Source organism: Dendrobates tinctorius, unplaced genomic scaffold (assembly GCF_039654945.1).
Source record: "Dendrobates tinctorius isolate UK_male_01 unplaced genomic scaffold, ASM3965494v1 ptg000144l, whole genome shotgun sequence".
In the NCBI taxonomy this organism is placed as follows: Eukaryota; Metazoa; Chordata; class Amphibia; order Anura; family Dendrobatidae; genus Dendrobates; species Dendrobates tinctorius.
The window spans coordinates 3,927,574-3,950,593 of NW_027361811.1; the positions used below are offsets into that span (position 1 = coordinate 3,927,574).

A 23,020-nucleotide genomic window follows, 5' to 3' on the forward strand; every position below is an offset into this window, starting at 1 on the left:
TGACAAGCTTAAGTAAGAAGAATTGATGCTTTTGGCATTCAAATGAGCACTGTAGGTGTGTTTCCTGTCCTCCTCTCACTGCCAACTTTTATTCCCCATTGACTTACATTGGGTTTCGTGTTTCGGGACGACCCCGACTTTTCCCTATAATCGGCCGATCTTGCTCGACCCGACTTTTGGAAAAGTCGGGTTTCACGAAACGAAACTCGACCATAAAAAACCAAAAGTCGCTCAACTCTACCATTCATAGACTGTATAATACATGAAGAGGAGGATGAATGAACTCATGGAGATCAACATCCGACACTGCGGAGACACCATCACGTGTTTCTCAACGCAGTGATTCTAAAGCACTGCCCCCATCCCTTATGGGAAATATGTAAAACATGCAAAACAGAAGCCGCGGAGACACCATCACGTTTTTCTCAACGCAAGCAATGACCAGCCAGGTCTTTGCCCGGGAAGGAACAACCACGGGAAGGACAGTCTCCAATGAAGGAAACCACCTATGCCAAAACATAGTATCCATCCACATACAGCTGTTTCGGGGTATTGCCCCTCATCAGTGTGGAGTAGGAAACTGGCTGGTAGGAGCAATGCCTAGTAAAAAGACTATGAAGAGGAGGATGGATGAACTCATGGAGATCAACATCCGACACTGCGGAGACACCATCACGTGTTTCTCAACGCAGTGATTCTAGAGCACTGCCCCCATCCCTTATGGGAAATATGTAAAACATGCAAAACAGAAGCCGCGGAGACACCATCACGTGTTTCTCAACGCAGTGATTCTAGAGCACTGCCCCCATCCCTTATGGGAAATATGTAAAACATGCATAGGTGGTTTCCTTCATTGGAGACTGCCCTTCCCGTGGTTGTTCCTTCCCGGGCAAAGACCTGGCTGGTCATTGCTTGCGTTGAGAAACACGTGATGGTGTCTCTGCGGCTTCTGTTTTGCATGTTTTACATATTTCCCATAAGGGATGGGGGCAGTGCTCTAGAATCACTGCGTTGAGAAACACGTGATGGTGTCTCCGCAGTGTCGGATGTTGATCTCCATGAGTTCATTCATCCTCCTCTTCATAGTCTTTTTACTAGGCATTGCTCCTACCAGCCAGTTTCCTACTCCACACTGATGAGGGGCAATACCCCGAAACAGCTGTATGTGGATGGATACCATGTTTTGGCATAGGTGGTTTCCTTCATTGGAGACTGCCCTTCCCGTGGTTGTCCCTTCCCGGGCAAAGACCTGGCTGGTCATTGCTTGCGTTGAGAAACACGTGATGGTGTCTCCGCGGCTTCTGTTTTGCATGTTTTACATATTTCCCATAAGGGATGGGGGCAGTGCTCTAGAATCACTGCGTTGAGAAACACGTGATGGTGTCTCCGCAGTGTCGGATGTTGATCTCCATGAGTTCATTCATCCTCCTCTTCATAGTCTTTTTACTAGGCATTGCTCCTACCAGCCAGTTTCCTACTCCACACTGATGAGGGGCAATACCCCGAAACAGCTGTATGTGGATGGATACCATGTTTTGGCATAGGTGGTTTCCTTCATTGGAGACTGCCCTTCCCGTGGTTGGTCCTTCCCGGGCAAAGACCTGGCTGGTCATTGCTTGCGTTGAGAAACACGTGATGGTGTCTCCGCGGCTTCTGTTTTGCATGTTTTACATATTTCCCATAAGGGATGGGGCAGTGCTCTAGAATCACTGCGTTGAGAAACACATGATGGTGTCTCCGCAGTGTCGGATGTTGATCTCCATGAGTTCATTCATCCTCCTCTTCATAGTCTTTTTACTAGGCATTGCTCCTACCAGCCAGTTTCCTACTCCACACTGATGAGGGGCAATACCCCGAAACAGCTGTATGTGGATGGATACCATGTTTTGGCATAGGTGGTTTCCTTCATTGGAGACTGCCCTTCCCGTGGTTGTTCCTTCCCGGGCAAAGACCTGGCTGGTCATTGCTTGCGTTGAGAAACACGTGATGGTGTCTCCGCGGCTTCTGTTTTACATATTTCCCATAAGGGATGGGGGCAGTGCTCTAGAATCACTGCGTTGAGAAACACGTGATGGTGTCTCCGCAGTGTCGGATGTTGATCTCCATGAGTTCATTCATCCTCCTCTTCATAGTCTTTTTACTAGGCATTGCTCCTACCAGCCAGTTTCCTACTCCACACTGATGAGGGGCAATACCCCGAAACAGCTGTATGTGGATGGATACCATGTTTTGGCATAGGTGGTTTCCTTCATTGGAGACTGCCCTTCCCGTGGTTGTTCCTTCCCGGGCAAAGACCTGGCTGGTCATTGCTTGCGTTGAGAAACACGTGATGGTGTCTCCGCGGCTTCTGTTTTACAGACTGTATAATACAGACGTATAAATTCAGCCTTAGGCCTAATTCACACATCTCTGTTTCTATGTGTGTTTTTCATGGATATACCGTATATACTCGTGTATAAGCTGAGTTTTCAGCACCTTTTTTGCGCTGAAAATGCCCCCCTCAGCTTATACATGAGTCATTGTCCCAGAAAGCCGGTGGGGGAACGGCGGGTCACAGAGGCAGGAGTTGGCTGCTGTGGCTAAAGTCTTTGCTGCTGCTGTAATAGCGCAAAGTGCCAGCCGCCGGCTTCAGCTCACATCATAATCACCTACTTGCGCGTCCTGGGTGCTGGCACTGCACTTCATTCCGGCCGCCGGCGTCTGCAGCTCTTCCTGCCGAGCTATCACGTGGTACCGCTCATTAAGGTAATGAATATGCACTGCTCTCCACTCCCATAGGCGTGGAGTGCATATTCATTACCTTAATGAGTGGTGCCACGTGATCGCTCGAGAGGAAGAGCTGCAGGCGCCGGCGACCGGAATGAGATGCAGTGCCAGCACCCAGGGGATGCGGGTAGGTGAGTAGGTGGTTTGTTAGCTTTTTTTCAATAGGAAACATGCAAAAAGGGATAGGGGATAAGGAGCCATGCATACAATGACAGGGACAGGGGAGGCATGCATACCAAAACAGGGGAGGCATGCATATCAGGACAGGGACAGTGGAGGCATGCATACCAGGACAGGGACGGGGAGCCATTTATACAGGGAGAAGGGAGGCATGCATACAATGACAGGGGAAGCAAGCATACCAGGACAGGGACAGAGCAGGCATGCATACCAGGACAGGGAGCCATGCATAGGAGGACAGGGACGGGGAGGCATGCATACAATCACAGGGACGCGGGAAGCATGCATACAATGACAGTGATGGGGGAGGCATGCATACAATGACAGAGATGAGGGAGGTATGCATACAATGACAGTCATGCATACCAGGACAGGGATGAGGGGACAATGCATACCCAGCTTATACTCGAGTCAATAAGCTTACCCAGTTTTCTGTGGCAAAAGTAGGTGCCTCGGCTTATACTCAGGTCGGCTTATACTCGAGTACATACGGTAACAGGTATCAATTTTAGTCTATGGCTGTGTTCATGTGTCCATTTCTTTGTGGACCGATAATCTGAAGGCATGACTAATTTTAAGCCAATTTGCTGATCAAAGTGGCCCATGTAATTTAATGATCAGTAAAAAAAACACCCAACACTGTGATCCCATCTATTTTCTATTCTGGTGCATTTTTTTTTTAATGTTCAATGGGTAGGAGAACCTTACAAATGGCAAAAATGGACACATTTAGCCTCCAAAAAACGGACAACAATTAGACTAAAAAACACTGATCAAAATCAACCCATCTTTCTAGTATGCAAAGAAAAAAATGAAAGTGTGAACAAAACCCAAGGCCTTATTCATGTCTGCATTGCAGACCACTTTAGGAACTGTCTTAAATTACATAAAAAAGACATAAAATATAGGTACTTTTTTGTAAAATGATGGACACCATGACAGATACATAATGGACTCTATTATAGTCAATAGGGTTCATTGGTTTGATTGGGGTGAACTGCACAGTTGTCCACATTGTAATGGCTAATGTATTAATGAAATAATTTTTCCATAATGCATTAAACTCTTTGAAACTATAATTTATGCATGAAGGAGAACAAGTTCTGTAGTAATAGGTAAAGACAGCTGCTCTAATATTTAAAGGGAACCTGTCAGCAGGATTGTGTACTGAAATCTACAGACAGTATCAGGTTGGCGCCATTATACTGTCTTGTGTTTGTTGTTTAATCTTTATTTTCAGTTTTGAGTTAATGATATGCTTGTGTCCCAGGGCGGCCTGGAGGGGGGGGTCTTCATGTGGTGCTGTGATTAGGTATTCATAATGAAGACTGCTGACAGGTCACTGATCCCTCAATGACCTGCCCCCTAGATTGCATAATGAATAATATATATACATATTGAAAAAAAATAACCTTCTGCGGGAGCCAATCATGGCGCCTGCACTGCAGCATAATTGCATATGTACTGTGTATATAATTAATATGTTTGAGGTTATCCTGATATTCTAGAGAAAAATCCATTAGAAAATTGGCGCTGTGCAGTGGCAGCTATCGGTGATCTGAAAGCTGCTACTATGCATGTGCTGGCGGCGCCGTCTTGCCAGAGAAAAAAATCCTCTTCCAAGATGGCGCCGCCGGTGACTGCACAATAGCAGCTCAAACAAATAAATTATATGCACAGTACATATGAGATTATGCTGCTGGCAAGTGCCTGCAGAAGGGTTTTTTCTTCAATATGTATATATAATGTTTATTATGCAAAATAGGGGGCAGGTCAGTGAGGGATCAGTGACCTGTCAGCAGTCTTCATTATGAATACCTAAGCAGAGCACCACATGAAGCCCCCACCCACAGGCCGCCCCAGAGCACGAGCACATTGTTAACTCAAAACTGAAAACAAAGATTAAACAACAACCACAAAACAGATTTCATCAACCAAGGTATCATTGTAATCACTATAACGGCGCCGACTTGACACTGTGTGTAGGCTATAGTGCACAATCCTACTGACATGTTCCCTTTAAAGTAGGAACATATAAAACACAGGTGATCAATAACAGAAATGTTCAAACAGAAAGGATCTCAGACAACCCATCATCTGCCAGTCTAGCACTACATGCAGACAGCTGTATAGTGAGCTGGTCTTCCACAATACTTGTCTTAAAGTGCTATGCCTGAAAGGAGAGGGAAGGGAAATGGACGCCTTTGATCCTAGCTTAAGCTGTGTAATCCTGTTAGAGCTCAACATGCTATAAATCTGACCTTCTCTGCAGTGATCCAAATAAGAAGGAAGGCATAAAAGGCATGCCAAGCATATTTACTTGTTCTTTAATGGCAGAGGAGCCTAGGCGTGTCATTTCTTGTAAGTTGACAGTAGCGGTTAATTCATTATTTTACTAATACTGACCTTCCACTTTGGTCTTTGGTCCATTTTACCGACCTCCCATTTGCTGTGGTCCTATACCATACTCTTACAACAGAAGGGAAGTCGGAGGGTGTATGTACTCCACATTTGCTGATCTGTAGACTCCAAGTGTCAGTAAAGAAAATGAGTTCTCCACATCCTGGTGCCTGGCTGCACTGTGTGTAATAGGATAGTTGCTCTTTCCACTGACTCGCAGGTAAAGACACAAGTTCAGTTGGGATTTGATGGCTGTAAGTAAACTGCTGCTTAGATTCACAACTTGGCAGCGTAGAGGTCATACATTTTTTAGGGACCCCGGTGACATCCACTTCTTCAACCTTTAGCACAGATAAATCGCAGCAATCCAGCACCAGAACAAAATCCTCACTCCCATGATTCCCTTTGTCACAGCCGTTCTCTGAACTAGTAATCCCAGAAGTCTGCTTCTTGTTACCATGGTAACCATACTTTTCAGAAGTGTCTCTTTCACCTATAGCACACAAAGTAGAGTCTTTAATGCTACTTTGTGATAAGGATCTACTAGAATGTGGTATACAAGAGTCCTGTGCTGGATCACTGAAGGCTTCACCAGCTTGAGAAGGGCAAAAATTTCCAGTACTGTCACTTTCACGAGAGGCATTAGGTTGAAGGAATAGCACAATATTCCCTGATATGGTCTGACTTTCAAAGCAAATATCAAGGTCCAGGGCATAGTGTTTTACTAGAATGTGACTTGTGTTAGCCATCAATGGCAAGTCATCTGTATGTTCTGCCATCCTAGGGTCACAAAAATTACTGAAGATTCAAGCAGGAAGGGAACATTTTATAGATGGATTCTGCAAGATAAACAAATAAAAAACATATTAAATAACTATACAGTAAAATATAACAAACATTATAAAAGAAAGGATGTTGATAGGATTAGTCTTTTAAATTGAAAAGTATCTATCACTAATGACAGAACCAGAAAATATTTATGGTAGTTCCATAAGTAACCAGCAGGGGTTACAAGCTGTGGCAGCTGCATGTGGCCCAAACCACTCACACATGTGGTGACCAATGAATTTGCAGGTAATTACCTCCAAAAGTCATACAAACTTTGAACATCACATGTAAGCATGGTGTCCATGAGACTGTAGTTTAATATCCTGGGGTTAGGTGTTATGAATGGGTCACCGAGGAGAAAAAAGCAAAACAAGCTAAGTCACAGAAAACCAGAGAGGTTGGTAACTATGCAGATTGCAGATCCCTGATCCTACCACACAACTAGCAGCAGCTGTGGAGCGTACCTACGATGTTCCTAGACGCTTCGTCACAGCCGGAGGACTAAATAAGCCTGAAGCATGAAAAGGGGAAAACTAACTGCCCCAGAGCAGACCCCAAAGGAATAGATAGCCCCCACACATGTATTGACGGTGAAACAAGATGAAGGCACAAACACAGGCAGGAAAATAGGCTGAGCAAACGATGGGGCCCAAACTAACTAGACAGGAAAGGAAAGACACTGTCTGCAACCTGCAAAAAAACCTACAAAAATAATGTCCAACACTTCTGATAGCAAAATTAACCCTGAAGTCACTAGACTTCTCCCACTATATCAGCACTCTGAAATATTCTGAGACAGAGTAAAAATAGACCAAACTAGTAAGGGACAAAAAGGCAATTGGCAAAATACTGATAAATAAGAGTGGAAATTCAGCACAGCCCCCAGCCGGGGCTGGCTAAAAAACTGAATAGACCAACAAAATCAAGTGTGAACATTAGCAGAAAAACTTAGCTTTAGATGACTGGAGCAGAGCTGAAAACCAAGAGCTGACAAGCCAGAAGGAATCACCAGCAACTGAAAAGGGCGTCGGCTGTCTTAAATCCAATCTGAGACTCCTGAGGTCCAATCGTCATCCTCATTCTCAGGTGGCAGATCTCCACCGATCAAATCAGCCTCACTACCTCCTGTTACCACCAGAGGGAGTCTGGAAAGAGAACTCACAACTGGTGAACCAGAGAATGAACTCACAACAGTTAGGGGCTCCTTCCCTATCCCTAAAGCAAGGGATGCCCTATCCCTGCTGCCCAGATTACTTCTAATGGTGAAGATGTTGGGGCCACATACCTTGCTGAGCTCCTGAATCAACCCTTATCTGTCCCCTTCCCCACCCAGGAAAGTGTGGGAGTAGTTGTATATAAGAATACCCAAACCAGACTAAGAAGGGAACATGTACAGAGATAAAAGAAAATATCAATCATACAAATATGCACTCAAACAACAAAGTGGAACACCATGAAGTAAAAGGAAGGAACAATCAAATAGGAGAGGATGAGGCTATTCACACAGACACATCACCAAATAAAAGTCTACTGAACAACACTCCAAACGCCTCCTCATCAAACACCTCCAACTTCACACCAGGATGTATAAAACTAATACTGGCAGTTCTGATTTCCAGAGGCAAGCATATGTAGCAGAGTAGAGTGGCCAACATCGAACAGCTGAGATTATCAAAGCAAGAAAGCTTTAGAGACTCTCAAATGAACAGATTTAACCCCTGCACTGCTAGCAGAAACCTGCACCATTTTCATATGTTGGTGAAGTTCTTTTTGTCTTCTCTGTTGATTCCTTATTTCAGGGCGTGTGCAGTGAAGCTGGGGGTACTTGCTTCAACATTGTCAGCTAACAAAGCTAAAGCTGTCAGCTGGCTATCAAAAAGCACCATAATGTTGTTGGTGTGTCATGGATGCTCTTTGTATGGCAGCCAATTAGATATCAAAAAGGGCTTCTAACCACAGGCTAAAGATGAAATAGGATGGTTGGGAGGGCGCATCAATAGCAGGAGATCACAAATAGGAGGAAAACTTAAGATAGAGGGTTTGTCAAAATACAGCCTAAGGTGAAAACACAGGAATCAAATAAACAGTGGAGCCTATAACACAAGCAATGAAGTTAAGCTTATAAATGGCAATTAATGATGAAAGTAAAGGGATTCTCCTAGTGACAGCAGCAGAAGACTAAAATGATGTCATTTCACTGGCTCAGGACAGGGGAAAAAATACCCATTGTTTTAAATTAATCACAATTTTTTATTGACTTAAATTAATATAATATAATATGGTCAATATAAGCACTTGGGATATCTGTGCATTCACTCCTAAGAGAATTTCAAATTATTACATTCTACCTTTGAGAAAATATTTTTGTGAAATTATTTATTAGAAGGCATTTGTAGTAGTAATAAAACATAAAAAGTATAAATTTGGTATAACTGTAATTTGATTTACCTGCAAAATTATCTGATTATATTATTAATACCACACAGTGAATGTACCAGAAAAAAAATGATGACAGAATTTGTTTTCTTTCCCATTTCCTCTACAGAGTTAGAAAAATTAATAGGTTATATGTACACCTAATGCCTTATTCACATAATTTTCTGATTCATCAGCAAGCTAAAAATCAGGTGTGGAACCTACAGAAAGAAAAACTCAGTTTTGTATTTTGGAGTCACTCCTACATTTGGCTTACCAATACTGATGAAACAGTGTCCAAAAAAAAAGCGGTGGTGGTGTTTTTCATGTTAAGAAAAACTGAACCTTCTGTTTGTTCCTGAAGCAGACGTATTCCCGTAATAAGGACTGTGCCATATGTTATGTTTTTGTTTTCCTGTCAGGCCAGGAATGCCTGGTTTGTTTTTGCTAACGTTGCACTGGTTTATGCAGTACTTTTAATAAACCAGTGAAAGATTTAAAGAAACAGTGTTCCTTTGTCTACCTCTATGTGCAGCTAAGTGAGCCAACCTACCAAAATACATATTTGTTAATCACTCAACAACAATAGGACATTAAAGGGAACCTGACAGGTCCTCCTTGTCCTTCAACTCACCAGTATTTGTATATTTCTTGCTAAATACCTCCCTTAACCAACCCTTTATAGGGTTTGACACCTAAAGACATTAAAAAAAGGCTTTATAAACTCTGTTCATAGCCTTCTGACTAGCTGATGGGGCGTTTGTTTCCCCAGACTAGTCATCTCACTCAGCATGTTATCACACCCCTCATCACCAGCTCTCTGCAAATCCAGCCCATGCGCATGGCTTTCTTCAGCCACGTCACTGCGCCTCTGACTCCGGGTGTACGCTTCCTGGCTCCAGAGGTGTACTGTACATGTCCGGAAGTGAAAAAACAAAACTGCAAGGTAGAAATTAGCTTAGCAGCAGAAAATGCCTGCTTAGTAGGTCTTCTTTCTGGGAACATATGAGTGTTTATGGCAAATAACAGTGTTTACAATATTACACAGTAATGGCTGAAAGTGTTGGCACCCTTGAAATGGTTCCAGAAAATGAAGTATTTTTCCCAGAAAATTATTGCAATTATACGTTTTGTTATTCACATGTTTATTTCCTTTGTGTGTATTGGAACAACACAAAAAAAAGAGAAAAAATAGTCAAATTGGACATAATATTGTAAGGCGGAAGACCGGGCTGTGGGCACATGTACTGCTCCGGGTCCGGAACTGCAGAGGCTGCGTCCCAGGTTGTCCGGGGGAAAGAACAGGGGACCGGACAGACCTTGTGACTCGGAAGCAGGGGGCACGGTATAGAGGAAAGTGTGTGAAGGGCAGTTTGCCGCTGGCAGAAACAGGGCAGGGAGGTGCGCAGCGTGCTCCGCTGGATGTGCAGAAGTCCCACAACAAACCGCGGACAGCTGTACAAGAGTGTGTCACTGAGCCCAGCAGCAGAGGAAGAGCCATGGGCTCCAGGAAGTCTAGTGCCGTGCGAGCACATAGGAACGGGGCCATATTCAGGACGGTTCGTCGTGGCTCTTTTTTCCCCAGACAGCACACCGCAGACCTCCCTTGTTGACAGACTGTACGCAGCTCTCTTGATTTTGGCTGCACAAGTTTGTGGACTAATTGGCTCAACGGGTAAAAACCAAAGACTGCCCGTTGCCACCAGAAAATATACTGTGAGCTGTGGAATGTACCCAGAGGACACTGCACTGGCAGTTGCTGGGGCTATCGCCCTCATCGAATCATCTACGATCAAGGAAACCCCGATAAGTTAATTGCGTGGACTGTTGTCCCACTGTGGCTATCTTTTTCATGATCATTTGCCCCTAACTGTTTACCTCCCTGTGAGGAGTATCTTGACTCTTAAAATAAACTGTTAACCCTTGCTCTGCCTTTCTTGAGTCACTGCAACCCGCAACCTGTGTACAATTCCATACTAAACCTCAAAAAGCTTCTTACAATTCTCAACTGGATTTTTTTGATCACTCTTCTTTTTCAAACTGCTTCAGGTCTCTCAGGGTGCAATTTTAAGATCTCTCCACAGCCTACCACTTCAGAACTCTACAGCGCTTTTTTCCTGTACATTTCTGGGTGCTTCTTGAAGTATATTTGGGTTCATTGTCCTGATAGGAGACCCATGACCTAGGACACAAACCCAGCTTTCTGGCACTGGGCAATATATTGAGACCCTAATCTTTTGGTAATCTGCCGATTTCATGATGCTTTGCATACAGTCAAGGCACCCGGTGCTAGAGGCAACAAAACAACCACAAAACATCTTTGAGTCTCCACTATATTTGACTGTAGGTACTAGCCTCATTCCATTTTCGGTAAACAGTAGAATGATGTGCTTTGTCAAAAAGCTCTATCTTGGTCTCATCGGTCCACAAGACCCTTTCTCAGGATTTTGGCATACTCGCGTACATTTTGTCAAACTGCCGTCTAGCTGTTTAATGTCTCTGTGTCAGCAGTTGAGTCCTTCTGGGTCCCCTGCCACATTTCATCAATTTTTCTCTGCTGTCCATGACCAGGGATATTAACTACAGTGCCATTGGTTGCAAACTTCTTGATTATTTTGCACACCATGGACAAAGGATGTTGGAATATGTTTGGTGCAACATCTCCATTCCTGTCTATGAGTGTTTAGTTGCTAGATTTGTATGCTGTTTATAAAGATAGAACAAAAAAAACCTCCCAGAGGCTCACACAGGGATAGCATGTGACTGCATTTCCTGTGTCTGTGTATAAGAGAAGAAGCCTGCTGTAGATGCTGCACAGATAGAGTCACACAAATGATTTATTCCTGATCTATTAAGCTCATCATATATTGTTCCTGTTTATTCCTGAATAAAGAAGCTCTGTGGTCACACGGTTGGAGAGTGTCCAGAATAATCCGCTGCCAACAAAGGAACATCAAGATCTCTGGAGATGGACTTGTAACCTTGAGATTGTTGATATTTGTCATCAATTTTGGTTCTCAAGTCCTTAGACAGTTGCAATGCAACAATTGAGTTAACTTTTCCACTTTTTATCTGGCTTCAGGTGTGATTTCTTTTTTATATTGCCCACACCTGTTACTTGCTACAGGTGAGCATGAATGAGCATCACATGCTTTAAACAAAGTTGCTTAGTCAAATTTTTGGAAAGGTGCCAACAATTTTGTCAGCCCATTTTTGGGGCTTAGTGTGAAATTATGTCCAATTTGCCTTTTTTTCCCCTCAGTCTTTTGCGTTCTTCCAACACACACCAAAGAAATAAACGTCTGTATAACAAAACATGTGTAATTGCAATTTTTCTGGGAGAAATACTTTTTTGGAACAATTTCAAGGGTTCCAAAACTTTCAGCGATGACTGAATGAAAGAAAGTCAATTTTAAACATAGTATAGCTACTTCTGGCTCAACTTCATCAAAGTGTCAACTAACAGAACTGACAACTGGTATTGAGAACAGAGACAGATGCATGTTCTCTTTTAACTTTTCGAAAGCTTCCTCGCCTTGATCATCCACAAGATTGGAGAAAGGACTAGATTCATTTTACCATCCAAGACAGTAGCCAAGGGAGGTCTAAAGAGAGTTCTTCAGAAATCATCTCCAATTCATACTGGCTCTTCTCAAGCTTAGTTTACATGAATATGATTCAACTGTATATCTGGAGAAAAAATGAGAATGTTTTATAGTTACATACAGTGAGGAAAAAAAAGTATAGTCAGCCACCAATTGTGCAACTTCTTCCACTTAAAAAGACGAGAGAGGCCTGTAATTGACATCATAGGTAGACCACAACTATGAGAGTCAAAATGAGAAAACAAATCCATAAAATTACCTTGTCTGATTTGGCAAGATTTATTTTGCAAATTATGGTGAGTATTTGGACAACTAAAACATGCAAGATTTCTGGCTCTCACAGACCTGTAACTTCTTCTTTAAGGGGCTCCTCTCTCCTCCACTTATTACCTGTAGTAATGGCACCTGTTTGAACTTGTTATTAGTATAAAAGACACCTGTTCACAACCTCAAATCATCACACTCCAAACTCCACTATGGTGAAGACCAAAGAGCCATCAAAGAACACCAGAAATAAAATTGTAGCCCTGCACCAGGCTGGGAAGACTGAATCTGCAATAGGCAAGAAGCTTGGTGTGATGAAATCAACTGTGGGAGCAATAATAAGAAAATGGAAGACATACAAGACCACTGGTAATCTCCCTGGATCTGGGGCTCCACGCAAGATCTCACCCAGTGAGGTCAAAATTATCACAAGAACGGTGAGCAAAAATCCCAGAACCACACGGGGGGACCTAGTGAATGACCTGCATAGAGCTGGGACCACCGTAACAAAGGCTACCATCAACACACTATGCCACCAGGGACTCAGATCCTACAGTGCTAGAGGTTTTCCCCTGCTTAAGCCATTACATGTCCGGGCCCGTCTGAAGTTTGATAGAGAGCATTTGCATTGTCCAGAAGAGTAATGGGAGATTGTCACATGGTCTGATGAAACCAAAGTAGAACTGTTTGGTATAAACAAAACTCGTGTTTGGAGGAGACAGAATGCTGAGTTGCATTCAAACAACACCTTACCTACTGTAAAGCATGGGGGTGACAACATCATGCTTTGGGGCTGTTTCTCTGCAAAGGGACCAGGACCATGTATCGTGAGATTTTGAGTGCAAACCTCCATCAGCAAGGGCACTGCAGATAAAACGTGGATGGGTCTTTCAGCATGTTAATGATCCCAAGCACACAGCCAGGGCAATGGAGTAGCTTTGTAAGAAGCATATGAAGGTCCTGGAGTGGCCTAGCCAGTGTCCAGATCTAAACCCCATAGAAAACCTTTGGAGAGAGTTGAAAGTCCATGTTGCCCAGCGACAGGCCCAAAACATCACTGCTCTAGAGGAGATCTGCATGGAGGAATGGGCCAACATACCACCAAGAGTGTGTGCCGTTCTTGTGAAGACTTACAGAAAACGTAATACAGCAAAGAGCAGCCGACAGCACAGCGGAAAAGTAGATGCAGGTTCAAAGGTTCATGGACCCAAATGAACAATAGTCCATATAAGAAATAGGAACAGCATCCGGTCCAGGTGAAAAATCGTATCAAAGATTTATTCTGCCAGTATAAAATACAACGTTTCGGCCATGTTGTGGCCTTTTTCAAGTATAACATAATAGCACATATGGTGGCCTTTTATGGTGTGGCACAGCCAATCATCATTTAGGTAACACCCATCGCAAAAAAATCGTACATAAAATACATACAAATACATCAATCAGATAAATATATGTTCAACATCACAATTTATCTAATCAATATCAATAATGGTCATGATCATATTATAAATTGGATTACAATTTACATACTTATGTCACCTAATCCTTTGCTCTGTGTCATTATTCTTTGATGTTGGGGAATATTTGTATATGTGGCTTTTTATGGTTTTTTAACCCCTTCACCCCCAAGGGTGGTTTGCACGTTCATGACCGGGCCAATTTTTACAATTCTGACCACTGTACTTTTATGAGGTCATAACTCTGGAACGCTTCCATGGATCCCGGTGATTCTGACATTGTTTTCTCGTGACATATTGTACTTCATGCTAGTGGTAATATTTGATTCAAATAAATTGCGTTTATTTGTGAGAAAAACGGAAATTTGGCGAAAATTTTGAAAATTTCGCAATTTTCCAACTTTTAATTTTTTAAAAATGCCCTTAAATCACAGAGATACGGCACACAAAAAACTTGATAACTAACATTTCCCACATGTTTACTTTACATCAGCACAATTTTGGAACCAAAATTTTTTTTTGTTAGGAAGTTATAAGGGTTAAAAGTTGACCAGCGATTTCTCATTTTTACAACACCATTTTATTTTTACGGACCATATCACATTTGAAGCCACTTTGAGGTGTCTATATGATAGAAAATACCCAAAAGTGACACCATTCTAAAAACTGCACCCCTTAAGGTGCTCAAAACCACATTCAAGAAGTTTATTAACCCTTTAGGTGCGTCACAGGAATTTTTTTGAATATTTAAAAAAAAATGAACATCTAACTTTTTTTCACAAAAAAAGTACTTCAGGTTCAATTTTTTTTATTTTACCAAGGGTAACAGGAGAAATTGGACTGCAAAAGTTATTGTGCAATTTGTCCTGAGTACGCTGATACCTGATTTGTGGGGGGGAACGACTGTTTCGGCGCATGGCAGAGCTCAGAATGGAAGGAGCGCCGTTTGACTTTTTCAATGCAAAATTGTCTGGAATTCAGATCGGACGCCATGTCACGTTTGGAGAGTCCCTGATGTACCTAAACAGTGGAAACCCCCTACAAGTGACCCCATTTTGGAAACTAGACCCCCCCCCAAGGAACTTATCTAGATATGTGGTGAGAACTTTGAACCCACAAGGGCTTTACAGAAGTTTATAACGTACAGCAGTACAATTAAAAAATCATATTTTTTCCACAAAAATGATCTTTTCACCCCAATTTTTATTTTCCCAAGGGTAACAGGACCATAAAAGTTATTGTGCAATTTGTCCTGAGTACGCTGATACCCCACATGTGGGGGTAAACCACTATTTGGGTGCATAGCAGAGCTTGGAAGGGAAGCAGCGCCATTTGACGTTTTTGGCTGGAATTGAGATCGGACACCATGTCGCGATTGGAAAACCCCTGATGTACCAAAACAGTGGAAACCCCCCACAAATGACACCATTTTGGAAACTAGACCCCCTAAGGAACTTATCTAGATGTGAGGTGAGCACTTTGAACCTCCAAGGGCTTCACAGAAGTTTATAATGCCCGGGCATGAAAATAAAAAAATCGTATTTTTTCCACAAACATGATCAATTAGTCCCCAATTTTTTTATTTTCCCAAGGGTAACAGGAGAAATTGAACCCCAAAAGTTGTTGTCCAATTTGTCCTGAGTACGCTGACACCCCATATGTGGGAGAAAACTACTGTATGGACACACGTCGGGGCTCGGAAGGGAAGTAGTGACGTTTTGGAATGCAGACTTTGATGGAATGGTCTGCGGGTGTCATGTTGCCTTTGGAGAGCCCCTAATGTACCTAAACAGTGGAAACCCCCCCACAAATGACCCCATTTTGAAAACTAGACCCCCTAAGGAACTTATCTAGATGTGTGGTGAGCACTTTGAACCCCCCCAAGGGCTTCACAGAAGTTTATAATGCCCGGGCATGAAAATAAAAAAATCGTATTTTTTCCACAAACATGATCAATTAGTCCCCAATTTTTTCATTTTCCCAAGGGTAACAGGAGAAATTGGACCCCAAAAGTTGTTGTCCAATTTGTCATGAGTACGCTGACACCCCATATGTGGGAGAAAACTACTGTATGGACACACGTCGGGGCTCGGAAGGGAAGTAGTGACGTTTTGGAATGCAGACTTTGATGGAATGGTCTGCGGGTGTCATGTGCGTTTGGAGAGCCCCTGATGTACCTAAACTATTGAAACTCCCCACAAGTGACCCCATTTTGGACACTAGACCCCCCACGGAACTTATCTAGATGTGTGGTGAGCACTTTGAACCCCCAAGTGCTTCACAGAATTTTATAACGCTCGGACGTGAAAATAAAAAAATCATTTTTTTCCACAAAAATGATATTTTTGCCCCCAATTTTTTATTTTCCTAAGGGTAACAGGAGAAATTGGACCCCAAAAATTGTTTTGCAATTTGTCCTGAGTAGGCTGATACCCTACATGTGGGGGTAAAACACTGTTTGGGCGCATGTCAGAGCTTGGAAGGGAAGGAGCACAATTTGACTTTTTCAACTCAGAATTGGCTGGAATTGAAATCAGACGCCATGTTGCATTTGGAGAGCCCCTGATGTGCCCAAACAGTGGAAACCCCGAATTCTAACTCCAACCCGAACCCCATCACACCCCTAACCCTAATCTCAGCCCTAGCCCTAACCCTAGCCCTAACCCTAACGGAAAAATGGAAATAAATACATTTTATTTATTTTATTATTTTTCCCTAACTAAGGGGGTGATAACGGGGGTTTGATTTACTATTTATGGCGGTTTTTATGTTTGGCGGCTGTCGCACGCTAAGGCCTCTTTCACACATCAGGTTTTCGCCGTCAGGCGCGATCCGGCGCTTTTGACAGAAACCGGATCCGGCGAAATGCAATGCCGGATCCGGTTTCCCCCCCATTGACTTGCATTTGCGCCGGATCGCGCCGGATGGCCATGCGTTTCATCCGGTTATCGCCGGATCCGGCAATGTGTCGCAATGTGTCGCGATCCGGCGTCTGGAAAAAACGTCTACTGTAACGTTTTTTGTCTCCGGCGAAAAAGCCGGACACGCCGGATCCGGCGCGTCCGGCTTTTTCACACAATGAAAGCCTATGAGCGCCGCAATGCGCCGGATCCGGTTTTTTTGGTCTGAGCATGCTCAGTAGCTCTGCCCACAGGAGATATATAAAAGCAAGACAATGGGACCCTCAGCCACACCCAACATGCCACCCAAGACAGCAACCAGGCGCAGGAGAAGGCAGCAGACATCTGCAGCAGCAGCACCATCAGCAACACCCCAAATGGAGCAGCATGCTGAACGGGAGGGGAGTCCAGAAGCAGATGAGAGACGGTAATTATCAAATCCCCCATTCCTCCAAACTAGGGCCATGGAATATCAAGATATTCATTGGCCCTTTGTTTCTCTTTATTCAACAGCCGCCAAAGAGATGCAGCAGCAGCACCATCAGCAACACCCCAAATGGAGCAGCATGCTGAACGGGAGGGGAGTCCAGAAGCAGATGAGAGACGGTAATTATCAAATCCCCCATTCCTCCAAACTAGGGCCATGGAATATCAAGATATTCATTGGCCCTTTGTTTCTCTTTATTCAACAGCCGCCAAAGAGATGCAGCAGCAGCAGCAGAAATGGCATCACTGGCAGCAGCAATACCCACAGCCATGGAGTCTGGCCATCAACAGGACAGCACATCTTCTTCTGGGAGCCCTCCCTCGCATCGTCAGCGTTTGACGGTAAGTTTTTATTTCCAAAATCCATCATCTCTGTAATATATGTCTATTCATTGCCTTTTATTTCAAAACAGGAATCACAAGATGAAGAGGAGCTCCCAGAAGAAGAAGGAAGGGGTGGACAGACGCTTGGAGTGGGCTCACAATTCGTAAGTTTTTTGCATCAAACGCAGAAACACAACATCACACTACACACAACACATAGAAAACAATGTTCTGCAGACCACACACAGCAAACAAATGCCTACATCCAAACTCATAACATTTTTTGTTTTCTTCTCTAGTCTTCCCAATCTGGTGCTCGGCCAAGAGGTCCTCGCAGTGCCTCCCAGGGTCGTCGGCGACAGCAACGCGGCGGTCACCAGCGTGTAAGTATAAATATTTTTGCTTTGTTTTTTTGCACTTTTTATTTCATTTCTTTTGTGGAGGCTAATTATGTTATTTTTGTCTTTTTCTTTAACAGCCTTCACAGCGTGCTCCCGACTCTGACGGTGAGGATGGAGGGATTGATGTGGACCGCCTCATCGATCTCGTCAGAGAAAGGGAGCCGCTCTGGAATATGGCTGACCGCCGCCACGCTGACCTGATCATTACCCGACGACTCTGGGAGGAAATGTGTTCTCTCCTTGTGGGCCGCTGGGAGGACCTCGAAGCTCGGGACCAGATTAAAGAGCGTAAGTATATACAGTAACGGTTGCTTGATGTAAACCAGTGTTTCCCGAACTCCAGTCCTCGTGGTCCCCACGGATCATGTGTTCAGGATTTCTATTTACTATTGAAATCCTGAAAACATGACCCCTGGGGACCATGAGGACTGGAGTTTGTGAAACACTGATGTTGTATACTAACCACTCCTTTCTCGTTTCAGGGAACAGAATTGTGAATCGGTGGCGGTCTGTGAGGGATCGTTTCAAGAAGGAGTTCAATAAAGAGATGCGGGCCCCGAGTGGATCTGGAGGACGCAGGAGCAAGTACAAGTACGCACAAGCCCTGTCGTTCCTCCGGGAAACAATGCTCACCAGAAGGTAAATATTACACACCACATGTGAAAAAGATGTAACTTTTTTTTTTCAGCCAGGGCCATACCATGTCAGTATTTTAATTGTTTTTTTTTCTCTTTATTCCACAGCACGGTGAGCAGCACTCGGGAGCCTGCACGATTGGACCCTTCTGAGGCGATCCCTGAGGAGACCGGCACCGAGGGACACTTCGACCGCCCCGGTACATCTGCACCTTCCCTGCCTTCCCACACATTCGACCCATCTGTCCCATCCACCAGCACAGGAGCATCGTGGCCGCCTACATTACATGAAGCTGCTGGTGAGGAGATCGCTTTCCCTTTACCCCACCCTTCTGCCCCTGCCGCCTCTATTACACCTGCGGGTACTGGGCGGCAGCGGCAGAGGGGTCAGGAAAAGAGTTATGCGCAAGAGTTATTGCATCTGAATGCATCTTTCCAGAACTGTCTCAAAGTCTTGTCAGAGCAAATCTCCGCAGGCTTTCAGCAGATCAACTCCAGCATTCTGGAGGTGAAGACACTTCTGCAAACCATGCATTCAGAAGCAAGATCTTCGCCAAACCACACCTTTTTCAGGTCTGTTGTGGAGCGCATGGAAACGCTCTCTCCTGCCCAGCAGATGCATGTAATGCATTCGTGCCACGGTGCTCTACAGCAGGTTACCTCCCAACCTCCACCTCCCACCACTGTAGTTCCTCCACCTGCACCCCCTCCAGCCACTTTCCATCCTCCCCCTCCTATTACATCTGCACCCCCTCCAGCCACTTTTCATCCTCCCCCTCCTACTACATACCAGCAACCTGCCCAGTACCAGCAACCTCCCCAGTACCAGCAACCTCCCCAGTACCAGTCATCTCCCCACTTCCAGCAACCTGCCCCGTACCAAACTCCTTCCCCGTACCAAACTCCTTCCCCGTACCAAACTCCTTCCCCATACAACTTTCCATCAACATCATCTGCTCCTACAGTCCCTGCCCAACCCTCCACTCCACCACCCACCACCTCTTCTGCTTCCCACATGTCCACCCATTCTGTAGTTTTTTCCACACCTTCACCTCTAACTGTTCCTTCCCCACCACGATCCCAGTCCTCTCTCCACACACCCAGTGTCGAAGTGTCCCGCAGCCCCTCCAGCAGTATTTCCACCCCACAATACACAGATTTGTAATGTGTGTTTTTTAATAAAAATGCCCATTGGGTTTAAAACCTTTATTAAAAAAGTTTTTTGCACTTTAAAAACATTTTACAAAAAAAAAAAAAAATTTTAAATAAAAGTTAAATTATCGTTTCACAATGGTTGTCTGTCTTTTCTTTCTGCGGCGAACTATGTTTAAAAAAAAGGTTAAATACAGGGTATTTCAAAGGTAAAAAGGTATTCAAAACCAGGTATAACTGTGGGTAAATTTTAGCTTTTTGCCACAGTTGTGTTCCTGGTTGTGTTTGAAGCAAAGTATTTCACCTAAAAAGTTGTGTTTATTGTTGGTGATTTCCTAACAATGTACACAACTTTTGTTAAAAGGTGAAATACTTTGCATAAAACACAACCAGGTACACACCTGTGGCCTAAAGCTAAAAATAGTAGACCATGACAAGATAGCCAACTTTGGTTGGCAAAGGTACACAAGTTTGGTTAGGGAACAAATCTTTCACACTCTGTCATCCTGCCAGTGTACTCTGCCTTGAGGGGCCACAAGGGTCAATTTTAAAAACCGGATCCGGCGTAATCCGTAGAAAAAACGGATAGAAAAACGGATGAACCGGATGAGACGGATCCGGTTTTGTCTGTCAAGAACAAGACGGATCCGGCAGAAAACCGGATCCGGCACATCAGGTTTTACAAAACATTTGCCGGATCCAGCATTCCGGCACGACGCCGAATCGCGCCTGACGCCGAAAACCTGATGTGTGAAAGTAGCCTTAAAGACGCTTTTTATTGTAAAAATAGTTTTTGCATCACCACATATTGAGAGCTATAATTTTTCCGTATTTTGACCCACCGAGTCATGTGAGGTCTTATTTTTTGCGGAACGATTTGACGTTTTTATTGGTACCATTTTCGGGCACGTGACATTTTCTGATCGCTTTTTATTCCGATTTTTGGGACGCAGAATGAACAAAAACCAGCGTTTCATGAATTTCTTTTGGGGGGGTGCGTTTACACCGTTCCGCGTGCGATAAAATTGATAAAGCGGTTTTATTCTTCGGGTCAGTACGCTTACAGAGATACCTTATTTAGGTCGTTTTTTTATGTTTTGTCGGTTTTATGCAATGAAAACTATTTTATATAAAAAATAATTATTTTTGCATCGCTTTATTCTGCGAGCTATAACTTTTTTATTTTTTCGCTGATGATGTTGTGTGGCGGCTCGTTTTTTGCGGGACAAGATGACATTTTCAGCGGTACCATGGATATTTATATGCGTCTTTTTGATCGCGCGTTATTACACTTTTTGTTTGGCGGTATGATAATAAATCATTATTTTTTGCTTCGTTTTTTATTTTTTAACGGGTTCGCTAAAGGGGTTAACTAATGGGACAGTTTTATAGGGCGGGTCGTTACGGACGCGGCGATACCTAATATGTGTACTTTTATTGTTTTGTTTTTTTTAATTTCAAAAAATGGATTTATTTGGCGGAATTTTTTTTTTTTTTTTGTAATTTATTTGGCGATTTTTTTTTTAATTATTTTAACACATTATTTTTATTTTTTTTTCACTTTATTAAATAGTCCCAGGTGGGACATCACTGTTCTGTGACAGATCGCTGATCACTGTGACAGGTCAGCGATCTGTCACAGGCAGTGCACAAGGCTTCCTCATGCCTGCGCTTTGCAGGCACTGAGGAAGCTAGCTTCCTTCAGGCCCCCGAAGGCCCCCGTCGCCATCTTGGATTCGGGGGCCTGCAGGAAAGGAGCCCCCGGCAGCAGCGCTGCACTTTGCGCTGCCGTGGGGGGCTCAGGGAAGCAAGGAGGGAGCCCCCGCCCTGCCGATGCTTCCCTTTAACTCCCGGTACACCGCGATCATGTTTGATCGCGGTGTGCAAGGGGTTAACGTGTCGGGGGCGGTCCGTGACCGCCCCTGACACATTGTGTCGGGTGTCAGCTGTGATAATCAGCTGACACCCGGCCGCGATCAGCGGCGCTCACCACGTGGGCGCCGCTGATCGCGGTAGACGTACTATCCCGTCCATGGGCATAGGGGCCCGGGTCCCATGGACGGGATAGTACATCTGATGTCAGGAAGGGGTTAATTATATTTGTGTTTGTTTTTTTGTTTATAGGTTATATATTTGAATGGAGTGGAGGACACGGGGACTGAACAGTCTTGAATTATGAAGAGGATGTTGTCCTTTGAGATTTTTTGTCGTTATTTCTTGCCTGCCATTCCCCGTGCCCTCTTTTCCTTTTTTCTTCTCTTTTTTCTTTTTTTATAATCATCCCCGTTTGGGTTTCGCTCCTTATATAATGTGCAATGTATGTGACTAAAGGATTCTGTAAAGTATGGAACATTATTAAAGTTACTATGGATGTGGTTACTTGATTTTTAATGTTTCTTATATGTTGCTTTATTTAGGAGATTTTTGGCCCATTTGTGTGGACTCATTTATTCAAGTGCAGTATTGCACTTGTTTGTGCTCATCAACGCAGGCGGGAGTTTGTGAGGGGGTGCCTTGCGTGACTGCGTGCTCCGGGTCGCTGCGCGTGCGCGGTCCCCCCGTTGGGCAGTTCGTGTGGCTGCGTCCCTTGCATGGCACTGTGCAAGCGCGGTGCTTTGTGACAGAGGCGTCACGTGACCGGACCTGTCGGGGTGGGCGGCGCACGCGCCTTGGCCTGTTGATGCGCGTCACTGGGTTGCGCCTCTGATACAACCTGGCTCCTGCTGATGATGTCATGTAGGTGAGAGGGAATTCTGCCTATACATGGATGTGTGAGTCCTCATATGATTGGCCTTTTGGGGTTGGCGCCATTATTATGTGAATAGGGATTGGCGGTTTATACATGGATATGTATCATTGCAAGTGATTGGTGCATTATTTCCATGGATCCTTTTGATGCATGACGACTATTGGTGGGTTCATTCGGGGATTGTTGTTTACGTCTGAAATGTTTTTGTAATATTTCTAATACGATCATGACCATTATTGATATTGATTAGATAAATTGTGATGTTGAACATATATGTATCTGATGGATGTATTTGTATGTATTTTATGTACGATTTTTTGCGATGGGTGTTACCTAAATGGTGATTGGCTGTGCCACACCATAAAAGGCCACCATATGTGCTGTTATGTTATACTTGAAAAAGGCCACAACATGGCCAAAACGTTGTATTTTATACTGGCAGAATAAATCTTTGA

The 23,020-nt window shown here is 43.9% G+C and overlaps 1 protein-coding gene across 17 annotated transcripts in view; it reads right to left on the reverse strand.

The window, feature by feature from the left end:
• The window catches only part of AOPEP (aminopeptidase O (putative)), a 767,795-nt gene that overhangs the window by 681,636 nt on the left and 63,139 nt on the right, over positions 1–23,020 (reverse strand). For all 17 annotated transcript variants that reach the window (XR_012220365.1, XR_012220366.1, XM_073545970.1 and 14 more), the window contains one exon: positions 5,353–6,185. Coding sequence is in view for 15 of the 17 variants with exons in the window: in XM_073545970.1 (XP_073402071.1) it covers positions 5,353–6,125 (773 nt within the window). In the remaining 2 variants the exon portion in view is untranslated. The remainder of the gene's footprint in view (positions 1–5,352; positions 6,186–23,020) is intronic.